Genomic DNA, 23,594 nt, shown 5'->3' with positions numbered 1-23,594 from the left:
GCAGCGCGGTTACCCCCTGGCGGACGAGGCGGGAAGCAACAGGTGGTCTCCATGCCCTTCCCTGTTGTGCCCGACGGTGCCCAGCCGCTCTCCCGGGTGTGCCGGGAGCTGGGGTGAGCCTGCTGCCGGGGCAGCTGGGCCCGCGTCTCTGCTGTCAGTGCACTCACAAAGCCGGGGGCAGTCTGCACGCGGCAAGGCGTCCAGGAGGAGGCGCGGGGCGGGCAGCGGCGGGACTTTCCTGGACCTTCCCCGGTGGGGAGTCTGTTCTCCCCGCCTCCAGCCTCCACCCCGGGCCGGGTGGACGCGAGGGCGGGGCCCCAGCGGAGGCCACAGCCCAGGCGGGGAGCCGCAGCTATTGCTGCGCCAACGCTTGGCCCGAGGCTGCGCTCTCCGCTGGGTAAGGCGTCCCGCGGCCGATCTCCGGCCCTCGGACAGGGGCGGGGGACCCCCAAGGAGACAGAAACCAAAAAAACACCCTGAGGCTGGTGGTAGGCCCAGTTCTGCTCCAGCAGCTGGGACTAAGCGGACTAGTGCCCGCTTCCAGCCCCTTCACAGACACAGCGCCCCCTTAACCCCCGGCCCGCGGCTCTGCTTTCTTGTCGAACCGGGGTCTGGGGACTCTGCTTCCTTCTGGGACTGTTGGGTCTTGGGGGCACGGAGGGGTTAGCTCAACTAAGGGCAAAGAGCGCAGAATGCTGACTTGTGTGGGAATTTCTGGCGCCTTCCGCCTGTTGACTGGCACTCAGCACCGCCCGGGGCGCCGTGGGTGCTCAGCCTCTGAGGGTCAGAGGTTGATGCCAGCCGGCCTACCTAACAGCGGGGGCCACATTTATCCACCTACACAGCGCGGGGGACAGGTGGGCGCGCCCTGAGTAGGCTGCAGCTGCGACCCGCAGAGAATTTAGGGCACGTGCTGAACTGAATAGGCCGAAAGAGTAGAGAAAGAAGGCTCCTCTTGAGGTTTTGTGGCTTCTTTTCTTTCCTGTTTATGTCTCTTAATTACAATATAAACCCCCCAACCTAGCTTCTTAAAGACACAGTGAGCAGAGCCTCTGTTTTTGTATGAGCTGCCATCGCTATAATGTGGGGTTCTGACCTATTTTTGTGCCATGTACCCCTTTGGCAGTTCTAGGAAGCCTAAGGACCCCTTCTCAGTACAGTGCTTTGAAAGTTATAAAATAAAAGGCACAGTAATGTAAAGGAAACCAAATCTAAAACAGTTGTCAAATATTAAGAGAATTTATTCTGTAGTAGTATATATGCCTTTAAAAGTAATTTATTAAATAATATCTAGCAGTGGATCTACAGATGCCATATTTTTAAAGTATGTAGTAATGAGCATAAACAATATTTCAAGATATAGGCAACACCTGTAATGTAAGAAAATACCTGTGATTTCCAATGGTGACAAAGTCATAGGTACTGCTAATAATTGCTATGGTTTATTGGTCCATATGTAATTGAAAAAAGTGTTACATTTCAGTTAGAGATTAGTGAAAAGTAAAGATGTAAAAAATTTTTATCCCATCGAAGTTCATGGGTCCCAAGTTAAGATTTCCTGATAGTGGAAAGGGCATTGCCCAGGGAGTTAGGTGACACTGGTTCTGGTCTTGACACTTTTGTTGACTAGCAGTGTGACCTTGGCTTTTGAACTTTGCACCTTTGCTTCTTCACTGCACAGTGGAGGTAATCATATTTTATTATGTATTTGAGGTGCCCAGCACTGCACCTGGCATAGAGAAGTGAAATAAATACCATTTATTAGAACTTGTTTGTCTCCCTCACTGGACTGCAGGCTCATGGCCATCACCATGTATCCCCAATCCTTGGTACGTGAAATGCACTCAATAAGTATTTTTTGAATGAATAAGTGGATTGGAGAGGGTTGCTTGTGGCTATATCTCATTGAGGAGAGAGCTGGTGGCTTGAGAAGGAACTGTTTAAAATTTAGGCTTTTTTTTTTTTTTGACTGGCAGAGCTGGAGTGCTTGAAACGTCAGTGAGGGCTCCTGGGGCTATGTGTACGAGTCTGTGGACACCTGTGGCTGGTGCCCTGCTTGAGAATCTGAAAGTGGGGGTTCCTCTGCAGAACAGTTTTTCTGCCATGTTGCCTGTGTCCATGCTTGTTGTCGAAGATGTTGTAACATAGGAAGTTCATGTAGGGATGGAGACAGACCCGTGGTGAAACATTTCTGGGCAGAGATGTGCACTTCTCTTTTCTCTTTTCTTCCCACCTTTCCCTGCCCTGCCTTCCACTACCTAACTCTTTGACCCTGATGATTTGGTAAATAGGAGATGTGGCTGTAAATTGCTAAAGGCTACCCACACGAGGCTTGGAGCCAGTTAGTTGCTTTTTAATTTCCAGCCTTAAAAGTCTGTAATCCAACAAATTTGGAAGGTAATAGGAAGAAGTAAGGTAGGTCCAGCTAGCCAGCCCTGTGATTTAAATTGTAAAAGTGATACATTGGGCCAGGAAGATGGGGAGAGAACTTTGTAAAGAACAGGACATTTAGAACACACTGGGGCTATCTATGCCTATAACTTTGAGAAGGGCAAATACTGGTGTCATGAACTAATTTTGTCCCCTCAAAACCCATATGTTGAAGTCCTAACCCCCAGTACCTTAGAACAGTGTCCCCAACCCCCTGGCCATGGACCAGTACCAGTCCGTGGGCCATTTGGTACCGGTCCACAGAGAAAGAATAAATAACTTACATTATTTCCATTTTATTTATATTTAAGTCTAAACGATGTTTATTTTTAAAAAACGACCAGATTCCCTCTGTTACATCCATCTAAGACTCACTCTTGAAGCTTGTCTAGGTCACACGTGATACATTTATCCGTCCCACCCTAAAGGCCGGTCCATGAAAATATTTTCTGACATTAAACTGGTCCGTGGCCCCAAAAAAGTTGAGGACCACTGCCTTAGAATGTGACTAGAGATAGGCCTTAAAGAGTTAATTAATGTTAAATGAGATCATAAGGGTGAGGCCTAATCCAATAAGACTGGTGTCTTTTATAAGAAGAGGAAGAGACGGCAAGGGCAGGCCTGGTTATAAAACCTTGTCATTCTCTGCTGCAATGAGTCACAGCTCTGATCAATCTGAAGTGTTAGTAGAACAAGTATTCCTATTTGAGTATCTGCTTGTGAACCTCTGTTTTCTCTTTCTGTTCATTTAGAGGGTCACAGAGTTTTAGAAAAGGAAGAGACCTTTGAAGTCATCCAGTCCAATCCTTTATCCATTGATGAAGAAAGCATGCCCCAGACAGTTAAGGATGGCCCTTACCTGGCACTGCCTGGGATGTGAACCTGGGTCTCCAGATTCCTGACACATCCTCAGACAAAGCTTCACCAGGATGAGGAACTGTGCCATTTAGTTAGACATAGGGAAGACATGAGTTTAGGAAATCTGGCACAGCTGTTACCTAGTTTACACCTCATTCTGTCCTGATTATTAGAGGATTAAGTTTGGCATCTCTTCAGTCATATTTGAACAACAGATGTATAACCTGTAATTAAATAGTCTTTTCTTATTGCGTAAAGACCTCACACTCTGACTTTCAGGGAATACTATGCCTGACTAATTGGCCAATCCCTGTTTATAGTGAAACCCTACCCTTTAGAGTCTTCTTGTATGTGTGAGACTGTGAGTGGGAATCCCAGCACTTCTGAGGCATTGAACAGATTCAGGAGACAAGGCTGATCCCTGCTATGTGACTGGGAGCAAATTAATTCCACATCAGGCCTCTTTCTCCAGCGTGTTGTGTTGTATACTCTGGGGATGGGCACTCAGAGGCATATGCAGACCTTGAAAGGAAACCTTCAGTATACTTGACCAGAGGCCAACTGTGAATGGTGGATTTGAAGGCGAACTAAACTGTGATGATTTATACACTAGAATATGAGTGGTCAAGCTCCCACTGGCTAAAGCAAGAAGAAAAACAGGCATATAATTCAGTTGAAAATCCAATTGACATTTTTTTCTGCTTCTGAAGTCACAATGTAAGAATTTTCCTTCTGTAAACATAATTTTTTTTCTGCTTAGCAAGTGTATGTATGGCTTAGTGAAACTGGCTGTGCCTCCACATTACAAGGCTCCTGATACAAGACTTTCTGACTGTAATATGAGTGTAGACTAGGACACTTGTTGGAAATTTTCAGCAGCAAAGAGAGCCACTGTTTCATTGCCAAGTCCTCATTAGTAACCCTTAATCATGACTCTTTAAAGAAAAGTCCTTAGGGAACTGAAGAACCCCAGTGTGGCGGTAACCCTGAATCATCAGGGAGTTCTGTATGATCGGTTCTGTTTCCTAGATGACTTGTTTCCTGGTCCACTACCAAAGCCTTGCTTCACAGTTTAATATTTAAACGAATATTTAATAATATTTAAACAGCTTTGAAGATAGAATTCCAACTTGGCCTTGCAGGACTAAATGAAGTTTGCTTCATTTTCTTTCATTGTTAACAAAAGAGCAACCCAGTTCCTGAACAGACGGCGGTGATAGCGCTGCCATTACTTAACAGGAGGTGTGCCAAGAGGAAGCGTGCAGCCCGTGCGATCCCTGCGCAGGTCCTTTGTTCAGCATTCAGTTCCTTCTCTCTCACCCTGCTTTGGACCTGTATTGCACTTTGAGTAATCCAATACCGCTGTTTACACAGTCTCTTCATTATATCCACCAGAACAAGGTCATAGTGCACATTCTTCTTTCTTTATCCCCGATGGCTAATTGGTCATGGAATTTCCTGCATGTATTTTGCATCCACACCTTCGTCTCTGTTCTCATTGTCTATTCTAAGCCCTCACTAGTGGCTGAATTTCTGAAACAGCCACTTAATGACCCTTCATCTTCTTGGTCTTTCCTGTTACACGGTGGACAGACTCTTCTTCTTCCTCATGGGCCTGCAGTGCCTGGCATGTTATAAACACTCAGAAATGCCAAACTCAACTGAAATTCTCCAATTCATTCTCTCAGCTTTCCCCAGGATGTCTTCGAAGACATCTGTTTTATTAAGAACTTCCAAGAACTCTCACTGCCATTAGCAGGGACCACAAGCTCATTGTGGGTGCCAAGGCCTATCTAGCAGGTGACGTAAATAAGTGACATCGGCCAAGTGGGGGTGGGTGAATGGGATCCTCATTGCAGGATCTAGATGGGCAGTGATTACTCAGCTCTGGCCGAGTGTTGACATGTGAGAATATGGGCCCATTGTTGTCAGAGGGGTAAAAAATCTGGAATTTTTTTGGTGAGATACCCCAAATTTTTAATGTTGGCACTAATTAAAAATTGAACAGTTGAACAAAACACAGGTGGCTACTTTGTGGCCCTAGATGGGATTACAATTATCTAGGATAAAGCCCCCCAACCAAAACTTGGCTTACATATGCCTTTCCAATCTTATTTCTCACTCTTCCCAGGGGTCAGCTACCTTAGGCTGCCTTCCTCCTTGATTACAGTTTTGCAATGCTCATTCGAGGTGGTTTTACTTCCCAAACCTTAAACCTAACTGTTCCATACTAACCCAGATAGGCCCTTGCCTTCAGTGTCCTGTTTCTGCCCACATAATTCCTCTTTCTGTAGCTGCCTGATGTCAACTGTGACTTTTTTCCTCCCAAGGGCCCTTCCTACATCTCATCTAATCATTCTCTTTTTCCTACCTCTGTCTTATCTGAATCTTTATTTGTATTTCTAATGCAAGCACCTAATCAAGCCCTTATCACTCCCACTTGGACCCCTGCACTGGTCTCCTAACTGACTTCCAGAACTGGTTTTGTCTCTCCTCCAATTTAATTTACTTCCTCAGATCAGATTTATTTTCTTAAAGTTGCCCCTCTGTTCTATCACTTCTCCAAACTTTATTTTTTCAGTACGAAGTTTCAGTTCGAGAGCACAACCTTTTATAATCAGGCTATGATATGTCTACTCCTCACAACTACAGTCAAATCTAGTTGGACTTCCATTTCCTATACATTCTCTGGGCCTTCCCATCTTATCAGCAAGGATTTCTGGGAAACACTTGGCACACTCAAAGATGTTATTAAGAAATGTTTAACAGAATAACTATTTACAAAGGTGTGGGCAAGGTTAAGGGGAACCAAGAGTGGTGAAGCATAAATCTGTAAATAAAAATGTAGATCATGTTTCCTGATATTTGGTTCTGCAAATTTAGCCACTGTTTGATGGAGACAAGTTCAATATAGGTATATGCCTGAATTAACACATATATTTATATCCTGTAGAAGATTCTCACACACCTTTCTGAGCCCTCTGGTTGGTGACAATTGCCCTTTATCAAGGTTAAAGGATAAAGAGTTGTGAGATCTATCCTTGGTGGAGAAGCTAGCTGAAGCATCAATACAGCAGGTGACAGAGTGTGATAAAGAAAGGCCAGGTGCCGTATTCCAGAGAAATTGTTTCATTTACTTGTTTAGGTGAGAGGAGGGAAGATAGTGAGGCAGACTCCTGCATGCGCCTCAACTGGGATCCACCTGGCAACCCCATTTGGGGCTGAGTACGAGCTATCTTTAGCACCTGGGTCCATACTGGAACCAATTGAGCTACTGGTTATGGGAGGGGAAGAGAGAAAGAAGTGGGAGGGGAGAAGCAGATGGTTGCTTCTCCTGAGTGCCCTGACCTGGGAATTGAACCTGGGACAGTCACAGGACAGGCCAACACTCTATCCACTGAGCCAACGGCCAGGGCCCAGAGTAATTATTTCATTAAAGAATTATACTGTAGCTATGTTATTTAGTTGAAAGAATATGGCCCACTCACAGACATAATTGTAACACTCTATAGTAATATGTAATTAAGTTGCTTTTAAAATGCCACCTGACAGTTTAGTGGATATGTAAGAAGAGGAGCAGAGCAAAAATCTGTTAAACTTGTAAAATCTTCCATCTGAACAGTCTGTGAATGCCTCGTAAGGTAGATGTATGGCAATGTAGCTGGGATTGGTTTTGATCAGGTCTGGTGAGGCCAACACACTGGGAGGCAGCTGCCCTAAAGGAAGATGTTTCTCCTCACAGTTACCCGGTGCAGGAGGCACGCAGCACCATGTAGGACCAAATGGGGAAATACCCAGGTTGGTCAGGAGGCAGAAAATGTGAAAGCATGGGCAAAAGCCTAGATGTGGTTTTGGTGAGGCAGGGGGAACTGGCTGACCAGGTTTGGTATTGGCTAGTTTGAATAATTTCTGTGGGCTCTGGGGTCGGGGGGCTGCCCCCTTGCCTGATGTCTGGCCCTGGGATGATTAGGGCAGAGGAATTGCCTTCTGGACTGTGAAAGCCAGATGGAGGAGGTGGTTCATGTATGGGCTCTGGGTTGGTTGGTATCGCATCAAAGATGTACTCCTGCTTGGCCAGGCAGTGGCGCAGGGGATAGAGTGTTGGATGGGGATGCAGAAGACCCAGGTTCAGGACTCTGAGGTGAGCGTAGGCTCATTTGGTTTGAGCAAAGCTCACCAGCTTGAGCCCAAGGTTGCTGGCTCAAGCAAAGAGTCACTCAGTCTGCTGTAGCCCCCCGGTCAAGGCACATATGAGAAAACAATCAATGAACAACTAAGGTGTCGCAACGTAGAATTGATGCTTCTCACCTATCCCTTCCTGTCTGTCTGTTCCTATCTGTCCCTTTCTCTGACTCTGTCACCAAAAAAAAAGATGTACTTCCAAGTGGTTTACTGTCTTTAGGAGTTAGCTAGTCCTGGGAGGGGCAGTTTTTTTTAAACTTCTATTTTTAAGAAAAATGTTTTTTTTAATTTATTGAGGTGACATTGGTTAATAAGATTATATAAGAAGTTTAAAGTGTACAATTCTATAATACATCATCTGTATATCGCATTGGGGGGTTACAATCCGAAGTCAGATCTCCTTCCATCATCATGTATTTGATCCCCTTTACCCTTTATTATCCCCTCCTCATTTCCTCTGTCTGTATCTATGAGTTTTTCTTTGTTTTGTTTTGTTCATTTGTTTCTTTTAGTTTTATATCCCACATATGAGTGAAGTTATATGGATCTTGACTTTTTCCGTTTGTCTTATATAACTTATCATGATATTCTCAAGATCCGTCCATGTTGTCACAAAAGTCAGTATTTCACCTTTTCTTATGGCTGAGTAGTGCTTCATTGTATATATGTACCACATCTTAGTTATCCAATTTTCTGTCGAAGGACACTCAGTTGTTTCCATGTCTTGGTCACTGTGAATAATGCTACAATGAACATCTTTGAGAATAAGTGTTTTCAAATTTTTTTGGTAGATACCCAGAAGAGGGGTTGCTGGGTCATATGGTAACTCTATTCTTAATTTTTTGAGGAACCTCCATACTCTTTTTCCACAGTGGCTGTACTAGTTTACATTCCCACCAGCAGTGAAGGAGAGTTACTTTTCTCCACAGCCTCTCCAGCACTTGTTTTTACCAGTCTTATTCATAATAGCCATTCTAACAGGCATGAAGGGGTATTTTATTGTAGTTTTGATTTGTATGGGAGGGCAAGTTTTGTTAGGATAAACAAAGCCTCACAATGTCAATCTTAAAATACAGAAAATTAAAAACTAAAAATGTTTGTGTAATCCATTGCCATTAATAAATGCTACAAATATGACTGCATATTTTACAAGCATGTCCTTTAGACTAAGATGAGATCACATTAAGGAACTATAGCATTTATGGGGCAATATTTGGCATTTTCTTGGCACTCAAAACTGAAAGTGGTATGAAGTGGTCATAGTAACACTTTCTTTCCTAGATTTTTCCAGATTTGGACCTGTCCTTTTATAGCTTAAGTCAGAGGGTGTAGAGGTTAATTTTCTATGTCAATTGATTGGGCTCCGTGTGCCCAGATATTTGGTCAGACAGCATTCTGGGCGTGTCTTGAGGGTGTTTCTGGAGGACTTGGTAGCCTGCAAGCAGATTGCCTGCCCCACTGTGGGTAACTTTATCCAATCAGTTGAAGGTCTGAATGGAACAAAAAGACTGATCCTCCCATGAATTCTTCCTGCTTGACTGCCTAGAGCTGGGACATCAGTCTTCTCCTGCCTTCTCACTTGAACTCACATATCAGCTCTTCCAGGGACTTGAGCCTGCTGACCTTTGGACTAAAACTATACCATTGGTTCTACTGGGGTTCCGTCTTGCTGACTGTTGGCTTGAGACTTGTAGCCTCCATAATTGTGTGAGTCAGTTTCAGGAGTGTCTTCCATATCATAGGGAAAGCATTGATATTTACTTTGGTTCCCTGCCTCTCTCTCTTTCATCCCCTCCAGCTGAATCCTAGTTTTGTCTTTTGTTGGCTGTGTGGCCTTGAGGATGTAACCAGTCTCCTACAGCCTGACTTTTCTTCAGTTGTAAAATGGGGTTGATCCTTTAACCTCGAGCACCTAGCGCAGCACTGGGCACATAGGAGTTTGGTGGAGGGCTGTAACGAGCCAGTTTTATAAGAGGAATTAGGACCTAGTTTCAGATTGTCCAGAGTAGCCATGTTATTCTGGGAAGGGGTGGGAGGGGGATTGGCAAAATGTGGGACCAGTAGAAGGAAGGACCTGCTAGTTCAGCTGGTCCCAGAGGGGTGGGCAAGTGCTCTAGAGCAGTGGTCCCCATCCCCCGGGCCGCGGACCGGTACCGGTCCATGGGCCATTTGGTACCGGTCTGCAGAGAAAGAATAAATAACTTACATTATTTTTGTTTTATTTATATTTAAGTCTGAACAATATTTTATTTTTAAAAAATGACCAGATTCCCTCTGTTACATCCAGCTAAGACTCACTCTTGATGCTTGTCTTTTAAGTCGACAATTATATTTAAAAATACCACAGTTTTTATGCTGGTCGCATAATTTTATTTTGTGCATTTATCCGTCCCACCCTAAAGGCCGGTCCATGAAAATATTTTCTGACATTAAACTGGTCCGTGGCCCAAAAAAGGTTGGGAACCACTGCTCTAGAGGAATGCCTGTAAGCACCAGATGTGGATTTACTCAGAAGCAAAGGAAGTTTCTTTCAGGGTCTCCCTCTTGCACAGGTAGGTCCCGTGGGTATAGGAAGTTCTGACATGTTCCAGGAAGGGAGAGGTGCCCAGGTTGTAACCAGGAAGCATTTCTATGCTTGTATTTCTTTTTTTTTTTTTTTTAATTTTTTTTTTAATTTATTCATTTTAGAGAGGAGGAAGGGAGGGAGGGAGAGAGAGAGAGGGAGGGAGAGAGAGAGAGAGAGAGAGAGAGAGAGAGAGAGAGAGAGAGAAAGGGGGGAGGAGCAGGAAGCATCAACTCCCATATATGCCTTGACCAGACAAGTGCAGGGTTTTGAACCAGCAACCTCAGTGTTCCCAGGTCGACGCTTTATCCACTGCACCACCAGAGGTCAGGCAATGCTTGTATTTCTGATACATTTCCTAAAAGAGGTCTCAGAAGAAAGAGTCCTGAATCCCTAAGGATTTAGATATTTACTGTGATTTATTTTCTCATTCAAAATTAATATTAACTATTATATCTAATTTTGTATTTATATTTTTGAGTCCCTAAATTACACTGGCTTTCATACCCATAAAACTTGGATCTGCCCAGTGGTGGGATTCAAAGAATTTAATAACTGGTTCTCTGCCCTAATGACCATTTTAAGTATAAAAAAATGATATACTGAAAGGTAGTTTGTTATTTCATGCATTTAATACTTAAGAACAATAAAAGAGGAACACAAAACTAGATTATGTTATGAGTTTTAAAATATTAATGAAAAATATTAAATAATACCTGACAAAAACAATAAAACTGTTATTTAAGATATTCCATATTGCTTTTTGATTGGCATCCTCAGTTGGAGTTTTTTTCACCTGTGGATGGAATAAACATTACTACGGGCACTTAAAATATGCTGTTGTGCAAATGAACATTAAAAAAGAATAAGAAAAAAAAAAGAAAAAAAAAAGAATAAGGAATGTAAATTTGTGACCTCCACATTGGGTGGCTGCCCAGGTGCCCACTTTAGAGAGAACCCTGATCAGAAGTGCCATTTTAACAACCAGTTCACTGAACTCAACAAAATATTAGCTATGGGTTCTGCCAAATCGGTGTGAACTGGCTGAATCCCACCACTGGATCTGCCCGTGCCTAGAGGCCTGCCCCCTGGGAGATGGCGAGTGGGGCTACTGGCTGTAGCAGACTTTTCTGTCCTGCCCGGCCAAGCAAAGACGCTGTCGGGAGATCAGGAGCTGGGAGAAGGTCCCGATTGGGAGCTTCTTCACCTCTAAATTGCTAGCTCTTGCTAATGCCTGCATTGCTGCTCCAAAGGGCATTCAGACTGCTGGCCCATTGTGTTACCATGGGAAGATCACTTTTCCTCTTTAAGCCTCAGTTTCACCATGTGTAAGGTGGTATCAATACTCCACTATGGGCTCAGGTGTGCACTCTGTGAATTGTGAAGCTCTATGCACATGGGAGGGAAGTCTCTATAATTGTGTTGCTATTACTTGTATCTCTATTATCTTGCTATTGAAATATTCCCAGACCTTAACATTTCAGTGACTAAAGAATAAAACCAGTGTCCACTCTGATGGTTTTCCAAAAAAAATTATTGATTTATTTCAGAGAGAGAGGAAAGGAGAGGAACATCAATTTATTGTTCCACTTACTTATACAATCATTGTTTGATTCTTGTATGTTCCCTGACCAGGGATCGAACCCATCACCTTGGTGTATCAGGATGACTCTAACCAACTGAGCTATGTGGCATGAGCTGACACACTGTTTTTTTATTTTTGTTTTTTGCTCCTTTCTCTCTCTCTCTCTCTCTCTCTCTCTCTCTCTCTCTCTCTCTCTCTCTTTCTTTCTTTCTTTCTTTCTTTCAAACTTTTTATTGTGGAAACTTTCCAGTATATACAAAAATTGACAGACTACCAAAATGAATGCCTATATATATCTGTCAGTGGGCTTCAAATTATTATCAACTCAAGGCCAGTTTTGTGTCATCTACACTCCCACCAACTTTCACATTCTGTAATATTTTTAGGCAAATTCCAAATCATTCTGTTACCAGGCCACGTCCGTACCGGGCACTGGCCCTCCCCATGCACGGTCCAGGACCTTTCGCATGTTAGATGACCTCCAGCTTCTTGATTCGCCCAAGAAAGATTTCAAGGATGAATCTGAGAACAAAACACGTTTCATTCATGTAGAGAAAAAGAAAGAGGCCAGGGCACAGGGGCCACTGTGAAAGAAGCTAAAAGTACGAGTCTGAGTGGATGTGGGCCAACTCTGGAGTGAGTTGTGCACATGGGCAGTTTGAGGCGTGGGGGAGTTGTTCTCTGGTTAGTTTCACCTCTATCTTGGGTTAGTCTGGCTCTGTTTTTTTTTTTTTTTTCCCCCTTTCTGACTAAGGTGATTTAAATTAGTGATTTTCAATCTTTTTACATTTGGGATCTGGTGAAAATAGGAGAATTATTTTGGGGACTGCTAAGGCAGAAATCACCTGAGCATAAGCCAATTTGACTAAGATCATTGGGTCTCTGATCTTCATACAACGTCAGGGTAGTTAACTCTTGCAGACCAGCATAAAATTTCTGGCCGACTAGTGGTTGAAAAACCCTGATTTTAACCACTTGGTCTTAGATATCTTTGGTGAAGGAGGATAGGCTTAAACCTCCTGCTCTTAGGCATCGTTGGTTACGAAGGATAGATTCTAGTGATTTATCAGTTGGCTGTTAGTAGCTCAGCCATTCATTTGTGCAGCTTTTTGTCTCAGTGTCCTCATTCCACTTGTCACAGAATTTTCCTAGTTTCTTACTAACCTGCTTCAATTTCAACTCTAAGAATTCCAGCATGTATTTAAAAAGTTAGATCCATACATTTATTGTACCTCACCCCCCACAAAGAAACCCAAGATTTTCTTCTTTTCAATTAGCTCAAATTTAATACCATACTACCTCCCACCCTACTGCCAGGGGCTTCATCAAGCTACTTTTAATTTAATGGAAATAAAAATCAGCTGGTAGGCATTTTGTTGTAATTATCTCTGGGGTCTAATCTTATGAGATGATTTTGAAATCAACTCGGCTGCTTTAATGAGTGATGTGACCTTAGGTAACTTCTCTAACCTTACACTAATTCTCCATTTTGTCATTTGTAAAATGAAGATACTAACACTTCTTTATTAGCTATTATTATTATGACAGTTTCTCCCTGCTTTTTTCTACAGATCCTCTCCTCTGGAGGCAGTTTGGTTGAGAGCTATAACTGATGATAGCTTTAAGGCTGATTTAATTAAAGAGGCCTGGGAAGCCAAGGGGAGGGACTGGAGGAAGAGGAGGAGCTTTGCAGGAGTCTCACCTGGGCACTAGGTGAAAGCCCCGCCCCTGCTGTGTAGACTAGGCTCACTCCTGTCTCGGAGACTGGGACCCCCAGGGAAGCAGACCATCAGGAATTAACAGCTCAAAGTGAGCTTGGCCCAGGGAAGCCAGTGGCAGGGAGGTTGGGTGGGAGGAACAGGGTGGCAGGGATGGGGAGGCTGTTCATTGGTTGTTTTCCTTTTTGATTTTGGAAGTTTTCTATACAGGTGATATGTTAAAGGTTGGCTTGTGGTTATTGAAACCCAGAGCAAAGAGGGCCTATCTTGGGGTAGGACTAAGATGAAATGATTGTGTATCACTCTTTCCTCAAGAGCAAAATAGCTGAAAGGTTGACTACTTGCTTGCTGATGGAGCTTTCATTAAGAATGCTCGGAATAATCCTTGCTTAGAGGCCAGCTCTGTTTGAATTAAGGAAGCCAGGTATCTAGCTGACACCCAGTGGGTAGTATGTAACATGATTTAAGATTAGGGAGCCTCTAATATACATATTGGCAAGAATGTGGACAAAAGGGAACCCTTTTCACTGTTGGTGGGAGTGTAAATTGGAGTAGCCACTATAGAAAACAGTGTAGAGATGCCTCAAAAAATTAAAAATAGAATTACCATATGATCCAGCAGTCCCACTTCTGGGTATATATCCAGAGAAGATAAAATAGCTATCTCAAAGAGATATCTGCACTCCCATATTCACTGCAGTATTGCTCACAACAGCCAAGATATGGAAGCAACTTAAGTGTCCATCCACAGTGTGTGTGTGTGTGTGTGTGTGTGTGTGTGTACACACACACACACACACACACACACACACACAAAATGGAATATTATTCAGCCTTTAAAAGGAAGGAAATCTTGTCATTTGTGACAACATGGATGAACCTAGAGTATTCTGCTAAGTGAAATAAGTCAGACAGAGAAAGACAAACACTGCATGATGTCATATGTCGAATCTTAAAAAGCTCAACTTTTTGAAGCAGAGAGTAGGATGATGGTTACCAGGGCTAAGTGGTGGGGGAAATGGGGAGATGTTGATCAAAGGGTACAAAGTTTCAGATACGCAGGATAAATAATTTCTGGAGATCTAACATATGGCATAGTCACTTTGGTTAAGAGTACTGTATTATGTACTTGAAGTTTGCTAGGGAGGAAATCTTAATTGTTTTTACCAAAACAAAAACAACAACAAAAACAAAAGCTATGTGAGGTGATAGATATGTAATTAGCTTGATTGTAGTAAACATTTCAGAATATATACGTATATCAAAACATCATGTTATACATAGTAAATAAATAGTTTATATTATATACACCTCAATAAAGCTGGAAAAAATAAAATAATTGCAAATAAATAAATGAACTTGGTGTAACAGCTGGGGAAAAACAATCAGGGAGCCTTTGACCCAGGGGCAGTCCCTACTGTGGAAATCTGGAGTCCCAAAAACTTGCCTGGTCTGGGGCCTGGAGCCATTAGCCAGTGATGCAAGCTGGAGATACCCAGGAGGCTGTCTTATCTTTCAATCAGGAATTTTACTTCTCTAGTTAGGCTACAGTTATAGCAAAGCATTTATTTTGATCCTTTGAAGAGGGCACTCAATTGATTTAGGAGTAATTGAGGAATTTTTATCTAACTTAAAAACATGACATTATTTAATTGTAAAATGTATGTGCCACTTGTTAAATGAAATTTACATTTGTCTTATTTATTAATTTTTAAAAAGAGTGTGTGTATATTTCACTCTGTAAGAATGTAGAGATAAAGTGGCTGCATTCTTCTCTATCACTGGCAGTTAATTCTTATTTCTTAACCTAACAAGTAGATATATCTCAAGCTACCTTCTAGGGAGACTAAGAAGTCATATTAGTCATATGCTCCTTCATTTTTTTTTGTTGACAGGTTTTCTATTTCTTTTCTGCTGACTCCAGGATCCAGTTTGGCCTTTTTTATCTTTTCTGTTTTTGACTTCTGGTTAAGATTGTGTGACTGTTGCTTCCTTCAGTTACCTTTTTTTTTTTTTTTTGGTTGTCACCGTAGACCTGGTTTAGGTCAATATTAGAACTTCCTATTGGTTTCTGAATGATGTTTTCAGACACCATTTCTGACACCAAATGTATGGTTTCTACATCAACCAATTCTCAGACATCAACTTTGTGTCAAACAATTCAATTCAATTCTGATGTTAACTCCCAGAGTTATCTTAGACACCATAGGTTAAGGGCTCAGTCCCACAAGACTGCCCCCATTACAGGTGCCAGCTTCAAATGGGGTCTGAGGTGACCCACACTTCTGCTTGGCTGACTATAAATTTAGGGGTTTTGAGGATCCCCCTCCCCCCCGCTCCAGATTTAATGAGTTGCTAGAATGACACATGGAACTCAGGAAAACAGTTAACTAATGAACCAGTTTCTTATAAACAGTGAAACTCTGGAATGGTCAAATGGAAGAACTGCATAGGAAAGGTTTGAGGTTGGGGTGGTATAGAGAGCTCCAGAGGTGTTTGATGCCACCCACCCGCTCTGCACATCAGTGTGTTCACCACCCTGGAAGCTCTCAGAATCTGGTCATTCAGGAGTTTTCATAGCATTCAATCTCCAGCCTGCCTCCCCTGGCAGAGGCTGGGAGTGGGGTGGGAAGTTCCAACCTTCTAATTACCAGTTTGGTCTTTCTGGTGATCAGCTCCCCATCCTGAAGCTATCTAGGGATCTCACCTTGAGATACCTCATTAGCATAAACTCAATTATGGTCAAAAGGAGCTCATTATTATTATTATTTGTTATTGACTAATAAGTCACTCTTTTCACTCAGGACATTCCAAGATTTGAGGAGCTTCGTGTCAGAACTAAGGATAAAGACCAAAAAATGTATGTATATATATATTTATTATAGTACCATTCCAAAGTGGGATATTAAGTAATTGTGATTAAGTATTATTGCTCTGCACTATGTGCAGTTTCCGATATAGTATTGTGCCCCACCTTCTCCACAAATAGCATTAGATTATGGTTCTGGCTTTTCTGATCTGGAAGTTTAGATGGCTTTGTATCGTTAGAATGAGAGAGTCATTGAGATTTTCAGGAGTTTCGAAACTTGGAACATTTCCTCTCACACTTTTTGTTTTGTTTTTGGAACTGTTTATACTTTACAAATGAACTTTGACTGCAAAGGCCAGGATTCTGCTTGACAGCTATAATTAGTGAAGGTGATAAAATTGGTTCAGAAGGACCTTGTATTTGTAAATAATGATTCCAGAAACAGGTCATGGGTAACTGCTGAAATAAAACAGAACTTACCTTCTTGGCTAAATGAAGGAAGTATTTGTGTAAGTGTGTCATCTTTTAAGAGATGAATTGTGGGGTGTTGGGCTGCAAGGGAATTGGAGATTAAATAACCTCACATGGAGTGGCTGGAAACGGAAACTTAGCCAGGCCACCTTCTACATCATTATCTGTTTTTAAAAAACTCTTTCAGTGGGGTTAATATATAGTGTCAGGACCATGAGAAAATGGTTTTCCTTTTCTGGGAAGTGAGGAGTTTTGCTGTGATTCTGTCATTCTGTGGACATTTTAGAAAGGCAAGGTGTGATGACTTTCTATTCACCGTAAAATATCTTTTTCCTTCCCTACCAAATAGTGGCATCCAAATTGGTTATTTCCTCCACTCTTCAATCATAAAAAAGAAAAATCAAATGGAATGATTTTTTAAAATTTAATACAGTGGAGTTCATGAAAGAAAACTTGATCTTGACCAGGTGGTGGCACAGTGGATAGAGCGTCAGGCTGGGATGGAGAGGACCCAGGTTCAAAACCTTGAGGTCACTGGCTTGAGTGCAGGCTCACCAACTTGAGCACAGGTTCACCAACTTGAGCGCAGGGTTGCTGGCTTGAGCATGGGATCATAGACATGACCCCATGGTTGCTGGCTTGAGCCCAGAGTCACTGGCTTGAAGCTCAAGGTTGCTGCCTTGAGCAAGGAGTCACTCATTCTGCTGTAACCCCCCAGTCAAAGCACATATGAGAAAGCAATCAATGAACAACTAAGGTGCTGCAAAGAAAAATTGATGCTTCTCATCTCTCTCCCTGCCTGCCTGTCTGTCCCTATTTGCCCCTCTCTCTTTTTCTCTGTCATACACACACACACACACACACACACACACACACACACACACACACACACTATATATATAAAGAAAACTTGAGAAAATGCATATAAAGAGGAAGAAAACATGATTTATAGTTATATCAAAATATTGCTAATATTATATTTAGGTGTCAGTACCATGAAAAATGGTTTTTCTTTTCTGGTAAGTGTGGGAGATATATCTTCTTTTTTCTTTTTCATTTTATGTTGTCACATTAACATTGTTTTGTTGTTGATGATAAAGATCACAGATATAATAGAGTGTAGTGATTTTAAGAAGGGACTGGCTGGCACCAGAGTGCCTGGGTTCAGATCACTCTCTACTAGTACTAGACTGTATGACCTTAAGGGAGTCATTTAACCTCTCCCTGCCTCAGTTTTATCATCTGAAAAATGGGGACGATAATGTCAGTCAACTTACAAGTTAAGTACTTATATAAAGGACTTAATATATGTTATTATCATCAAAATATTTTATCTTGAGAATATCATGCTAAGAGAAATAAGTCAGTCAGAAAAATCTCAGAATGATATGCTTTCACTTATATGTGGGATATAAAACTGAAACCCATAGACATAGACAGTAGTATGGTGGTTACCAGAGGGAAGAGGGTAGGGAAATCAGTAAAGGGTCAAGGGACCAAATAAAGTGATGGAAGATGATTTGACTTTGGGTGTGGGCACACAATACAAGATACAGATCATGTGTCATAGAAATGTACACTTGAAACCTGTATGATCTTATTAACTAGTGTCACTCCAATAAATTTAATAAAAAAGGGAAAATATTTGATCATTACAACATTAATATATTTATATAGTAGAAATTTTATAAAATACAGAAAAGCAGAAGAATCAGTCACCCGTTATTCTAAAACTCGGAGAAAACCACTCACCCAGTGTTAATATTTTGCTATAATTTTTTAGTGCAATTTCTCTTACATAGTTGAGCTCATATTGTATTTCTGTTTTGTATACTGATCATAATATAAGCATTGTATATGCTTTTTGTAAACATAACTTGGAAGAACTTTTATATAGTTTTTTATATAGTCTTCATATAATCATCTTGTGTAACTGTATTTTACTTAACCTTTCCTTGCTGTCCCTACCCGAACACCCTCCCCCATATTAAATTGAAGCAATCATAAATTAACCTTGGTTGAAACAGTCTGGTACCTGAACTTTCCCTGGCCAGTGTATTCTTTTTTTACTGTGATTGGACATCTTCAGATCCAGCCCACAAACCAGTTAACTGAGGGTTGACCCTACCCCTATATTATGAATGAATATGTTAGATACTTCTTTGTAAAAGTTTGTCTTCTTCAATATGAGAGGTTATTTCCTTGGACCAGAGTCCAAAAATGGAAATACAGGGTCAAAGGATGATAAGTGTTGTTTTCTAGAGGGCCATGCCAGTTTTAAACTTGCAACAACAGGGTTATGAACCTGCCTCACTTCCTGTGGGCCCCCAGATGGTTGGGTGGTTTCTCAGGTCTGAGATACTGAGGAAGTTGTCAGGGTGCCAAAGCACTGGAGTGACATTCATCCTGATCAAAGTCAGCACTCGGGCTCCTCCTTTCCACTTCCTGTCATTTCTCCCTCCTCCAGGGCCTTGCCTTCTTCCTTTCAGAGCCCTTTCCCCCTCTCAGCGTTCTCTCATCCCCTCGTGTGGCTTTCCTCTTCTCCAGTGTTGGGGGAAAATGATACAATTAGATTGTACCCATTAAGAAGTTAGTGACCTGAGCAGCTAGGCGTGTTATCCACAGCTCGGTCCTTGCATTTGAGTCAAGGGTTCCTGGAGCAGTGTTGAACCCAAATGGCTGAACTTGATGGTGGAATTTGGAGCATGATAAAACTCAGAGAGGGAGATAGTTTGAGTCTGGGCCGTTCATTTTACAAGTAGATGGTATCCAAGACATCCAGTCAGTTCTGTGGGTGGGGGAAGCCAAGGCTGTGTCTGAGGAGCCTTCATATTCTCACTGCCAGAGCACGAAATGCTCAGAGCAGAAATGGCTTTTTCTGAAGGTTAAATGTATCTCTTGGAGTAAACTATTCAGGGGATAATGTTTACTGATTGCTATCATAAAAGACTGGCCAACAGCATGTGTAGATTTTTACACAAAATATAACTTTACGATACCAGGCAGGGCTTTCGTTATGGCCTTTTCATTATCTGGTTGAAGCGGTCAAAGGTCTGGAGGGCCTTTGTTTGTCTGTAGCCCGTGATTTGATTAAATTGTATCTCCCTGGGCAAGCAGAGGCAGGAGGCTCTGAGTGGGGCCACGGCCCTGATTTCCTTGGTGTGAACTCTGAGTTGTCAAAGGTGGGTTTCTTGCTGGACTGCGTCTGTTTCAGCAAGGTCTCAGGGGCCCTTATGGCGTGGACATGTACAGGTATCTGCCTGTGGACTCCTACATCTCTGAGGGACTGAAAAGCCAAAGAAAGAGTTGAGGCATGTGGCTGAGGGAAGAATGGGTGGCAACTGCGTGCAACACAGGATGTCCTAGAACTCCTGGGTGGACAAGGATGGGTACAGACAAACTATTAGAAAGAATTTAAAGGTGAGTCTGGATGCCCTGAAAGGAGGAAGGGTGGAAATGGCAGCTTAATCGGTTGTTGGTTACCTGTCTTGCACTGTCAGGAGACTCTGGGGCCACAGCCAGCTGGGGAGGTGGTCTTGAGGGGAGACGATGGGCACCAGCTGGTGCTGGCCCGGCGCCAGCCTCCCCTTTCTTCCAGAAAGAAAATGCTTTGGTCACATAGTGGTCTCTTCCTTATTCATAGCCTCATCTATTCCTTTCTAGTTGGATCCAGTGTGAAGATGACCCCACTGGTCACCATGGTGTCCAGCCCCCGGGCCCAGCTCTTCAGCTGCTTCCTCAGGCTGGGCTCTCAGCAGGCTGGCCTGCTTCAGCTGCACACCGGGGCTGGCCTCGCCGCCAGGACTCACTATGAGGTGCTGGTGCTGGGTGGGGGCAGCGGTGGGGTCACCATGGCCTCCCGTATGAAGAGGAGAGTGGGCGCAGAGAATGTGGCCATCGTTGAGCCCAGCGAGGTGAGTCTCCCCTTCTGAGTACTTGTGTGTGCATGCGTGCGTGCGCTAGGGAGTGGGATGGGGGAGACTGTTGGGTGCTGGGTTGTCGTGTCCTTGTGTGTGCATGCGTGCGCGCGCTAGGGAGTGGGATGGGGGTGACTGTCGGGTGCTGGGCTGTCGTGTCCTTGTGTGTGCATGCGTGCGCTAGGGAGTGGGATGGGGGAGACTGTTGGGTGCTGGGCTGTCGTGTCCTTGTGTGTGCATGCGTGCGTGCACCAGGGAGTGAGATGGGGGTGACTGTTGGGTGCTGGGCTGTCGTGTCCTTGTGTGTGTGTGCGTGCGTGCACCAGGGATTGGGATGGGGGTGACTGTTGGGTGCTGGGCTGTCATGTCCTTGTGTGTGCGTGCGTGCGTGCACCAGGGAGTGGGATGGGGGAGACTGTTGGGTGCTGGGCTGTCGTGTCCTTGTGTGTGCATGCATGCGCGCGCTAGGGAGTGGGATGGGGGTGACTGTTGGGTGCTGGGCTGTCGTGTCCTTGTGCCTTGTGTGTGCATGCGTGCATGCGCTAGGGAGTGGGATGGGGGTGACTGTCGGCTGCTGGGCTGTCGTGTCCTTGTGCCTTGTGTGTGCATGCGTGCGTGTGCTAGGGAGTGGGATGGGGGTGACTGTCGGCTGCTGGGCTGTCGTGTCCTTGGGTTGGTGCTTCTCCTTCTGGGCACAAAACTCAGGCAGTCCAAAAGGACTGGAGAAGATGGAGGGAGGGAGAAAGGGCAGATCTCTTGGCTTTTTATGTTCTCTGTACGAGTTTCTTAGGCTTGCCATAACACATTTTCACAAACCAAATGTCTTAAAACAATAGATACTTATTCTCTCTCAGTTCTCTTAACTTGATTACATCTGCAAAGACCCTATTTCCAAATAAGGTCACATTCACAGATACCAGGGTTATAACTTTAGTATATCTCAACCCATGAAGCCCCCTCACTGTAACGTCATGTCCATAGGAAAATCAGTGGTCATTGCACTTTCCTGTCTCTGGTCTAGTATGGAGAAAGGGCAATGAATGAAGGGACAGGGAGGCCTCTGGGAATGTGTTAGTTGGTTTCAGAAATTTAAGTGCAAGGAATTATAAACAGATTAGAAGGCAGAATAAAAAAGGGTAGCAAACACCAGGAGGGAAGCTGGGAAGTAAAGCACTACTTCATGAAAAAAAATTTAAAAATTGTCCAAAAGCTACAGATAAATATTCAGGATTTTTGGTGGTTTGTGTGATGTTTCCTAAGGAACCAGGCATGTACCAGTTGGGAACTGTATCCTTGAGGGCAGCAGCAAAATGGATCTTGTGGCTGTTTGGTGGTAGGGGAGGTAAGAAAGGCACACTGCCTTCCAGGAAGTCTCCTTGGTACCAAAGGAGGCTGCCCAGGCTTTGTTACAATGAGAGTTGGTGTGCTTTGTGATCAGAGAGGAGACTGCAGGGTGTTCTCTATTACCTTCTTTTTTAAAGTGATATTCAGGGACAAATTTTTTTTTTTTTTAAATTCAGTGAGATGAGGGGAGGCAGAGAGACAGACTCCTGCATGAGGCCCCACCGGAATCCACCCGGCAAGCCATCTAAGGTGCGATGCTGTGTCCATCTGGGGTGTTGCTCTGTTGCTCAGCAACCGAGCTCTTCTTAGTACCTGAGGCAGAAGCCATGGGGCCATCCTCAGCACCCGGGCCAACTTGCTCCAATTGAGCCATGGCTGCAGGAGAGGAACACACGTGCGTGCGTGCACACACACACACACACACACACACACAGAGAAGTGAGAGGTGGAGGGATGGAGAAGCAGAGGGGTGCTTTTCCTGTGTGCTCTAACTAGGAATCAAACCCTGGATATCCACATGCCGGGCCAACACTCTATCTACCACTAAGCCAACTGGCCAGGGTGACAACACTTTAAATGATAGTGATCTGAGAGTTGTCTCAGGTGGCCTATCGTAGCTAACCCACGGACAGGGGCTATTCTTTGTAATGAAACGGAGGCACTGAACACATGTCACGGAGGCCAGAATCATGTCTGTTTTACCATACGAGGATGTGCAGGACAGGAGTCTCTCAAAGGAGAGACTCAGGCAGTTGGCTTATTTCTTTCCCTCCTGTATCTATCACTAACTTAGTGATAGCTGGAGCTGGCACTTGTTTGTAGTCTAAACTCTAAAAGAACATCTGAGCTTGCGTTTTCCTTCCTCTTTATGTTCAAGGTGGACTTGAAATGATTCTGCCTTCACAACTGCTTCTGTCCTCTGGGATCACATCTGATACTGGCTGTAGGGAGATTGCAAAGCCATTCCTCATATTCTCTTCACCTCTCTGTGGGTGTTGCCAATTCTGTCTGGCCAGTGTGAGGTATTTGGGCAATACTGTGAGGGCTCTTGGTCCCCCTACCAATGAGAGAGCTGGAATTCTCTGCGACCATTAAACCAAGCTGCCCTTAGCTCCTGAGTCTAGAAATTTCACAACTAACTTAGGTCCACAGTGGATCATCGAAAGCAAGAGAACGTTAGGAAGTAGTGGAAGTTGGGCATGTGTTGCATTCTGGGGTTGCATCTGGTGCCTCCTGGCTTTGGGTGTAAAATCTCTAAGAAAGGAGAAGGGGGCTAATAGGGCCGAGGCAAATGTCTGCATCTTGCACAGGCTTGGCAAACATAGTTGGGAGTTAATGAAGTTTTGAGGATCCCCTGAGTGGCTGTCAACTTTTTAAACTTACTGCAGCCCCCACAAACTACTGAAGAACCATATTTAGGCTACTGGGCTTAATTTTTCCTTGTATTTGTGCACATAAATGTTTCCATAATATGTGTATATATGAATGTATATATAACATGTATGTATACATGTTAAACCCCAAATTAGCTATTAGCAATAAACACTACAGTGGTCACTAGTGATAATTTATGGCTTCCTTTGAAGATCTTGGCAGAATTCTTGTACATGACCGCCCTTCGGAGTTTAACATAATAAGAGGCACCAATGGGAGGGCAGGTGGGGAAGACTAACTTGGAGACTTTCTATGCGATACTCCAGGTGGACAGGAGGGAGTA

General features: G+C 43.5%; 1 protein-coding gene across 2 annotated transcripts in view; it reads left to right on the top strand.

The window, feature by feature from the left end:
- Nucleotides 1–325: 325 nt before the first annotated feature.
- Nucleotides 326–23,594, top strand: part of SQOR (sulfide quinone oxidoreductase) — a 55,306-nt gene continuing 32,037 nt past the window's right edge. Inside the window, exons 1-3 of one of the 2 annotated variants that reach the window (XM_066343359.1) lie at nt 336–397; nt 16,141–16,196; nt 20,280–20,530. In XM_066343359.1, the coding sequence (XP_066199456.1) occupies nt 20,297–20,530 (234 nt within the window). In that variant the 5' untranslated portion in view covers nt 336–397; nt 16,141–16,196; nt 20,280–20,296. Of the gene's footprint in view, nt 398–16,140; nt 16,197–20,279; nt 20,531–23,594 lie in introns of both variants that reach the window. The other variant, XM_066343360.1, reaches the window with a different exon arrangement.

The sequence above is a fragment of the Saccopteryx leptura genome, chromosome 6 (assembly GCF_036850995.1).
Source record: "Saccopteryx leptura isolate mSacLep1 chromosome 6, mSacLep1_pri_phased_curated, whole genome shotgun sequence".
Taxonomy (NCBI): domain Eukaryota; kingdom Metazoa; phylum Chordata; class Mammalia; order Chiroptera; family Emballonuridae; genus Saccopteryx; species Saccopteryx leptura.
This window is presented reverse-complemented; position numbering and strand designations above follow the sequence as displayed.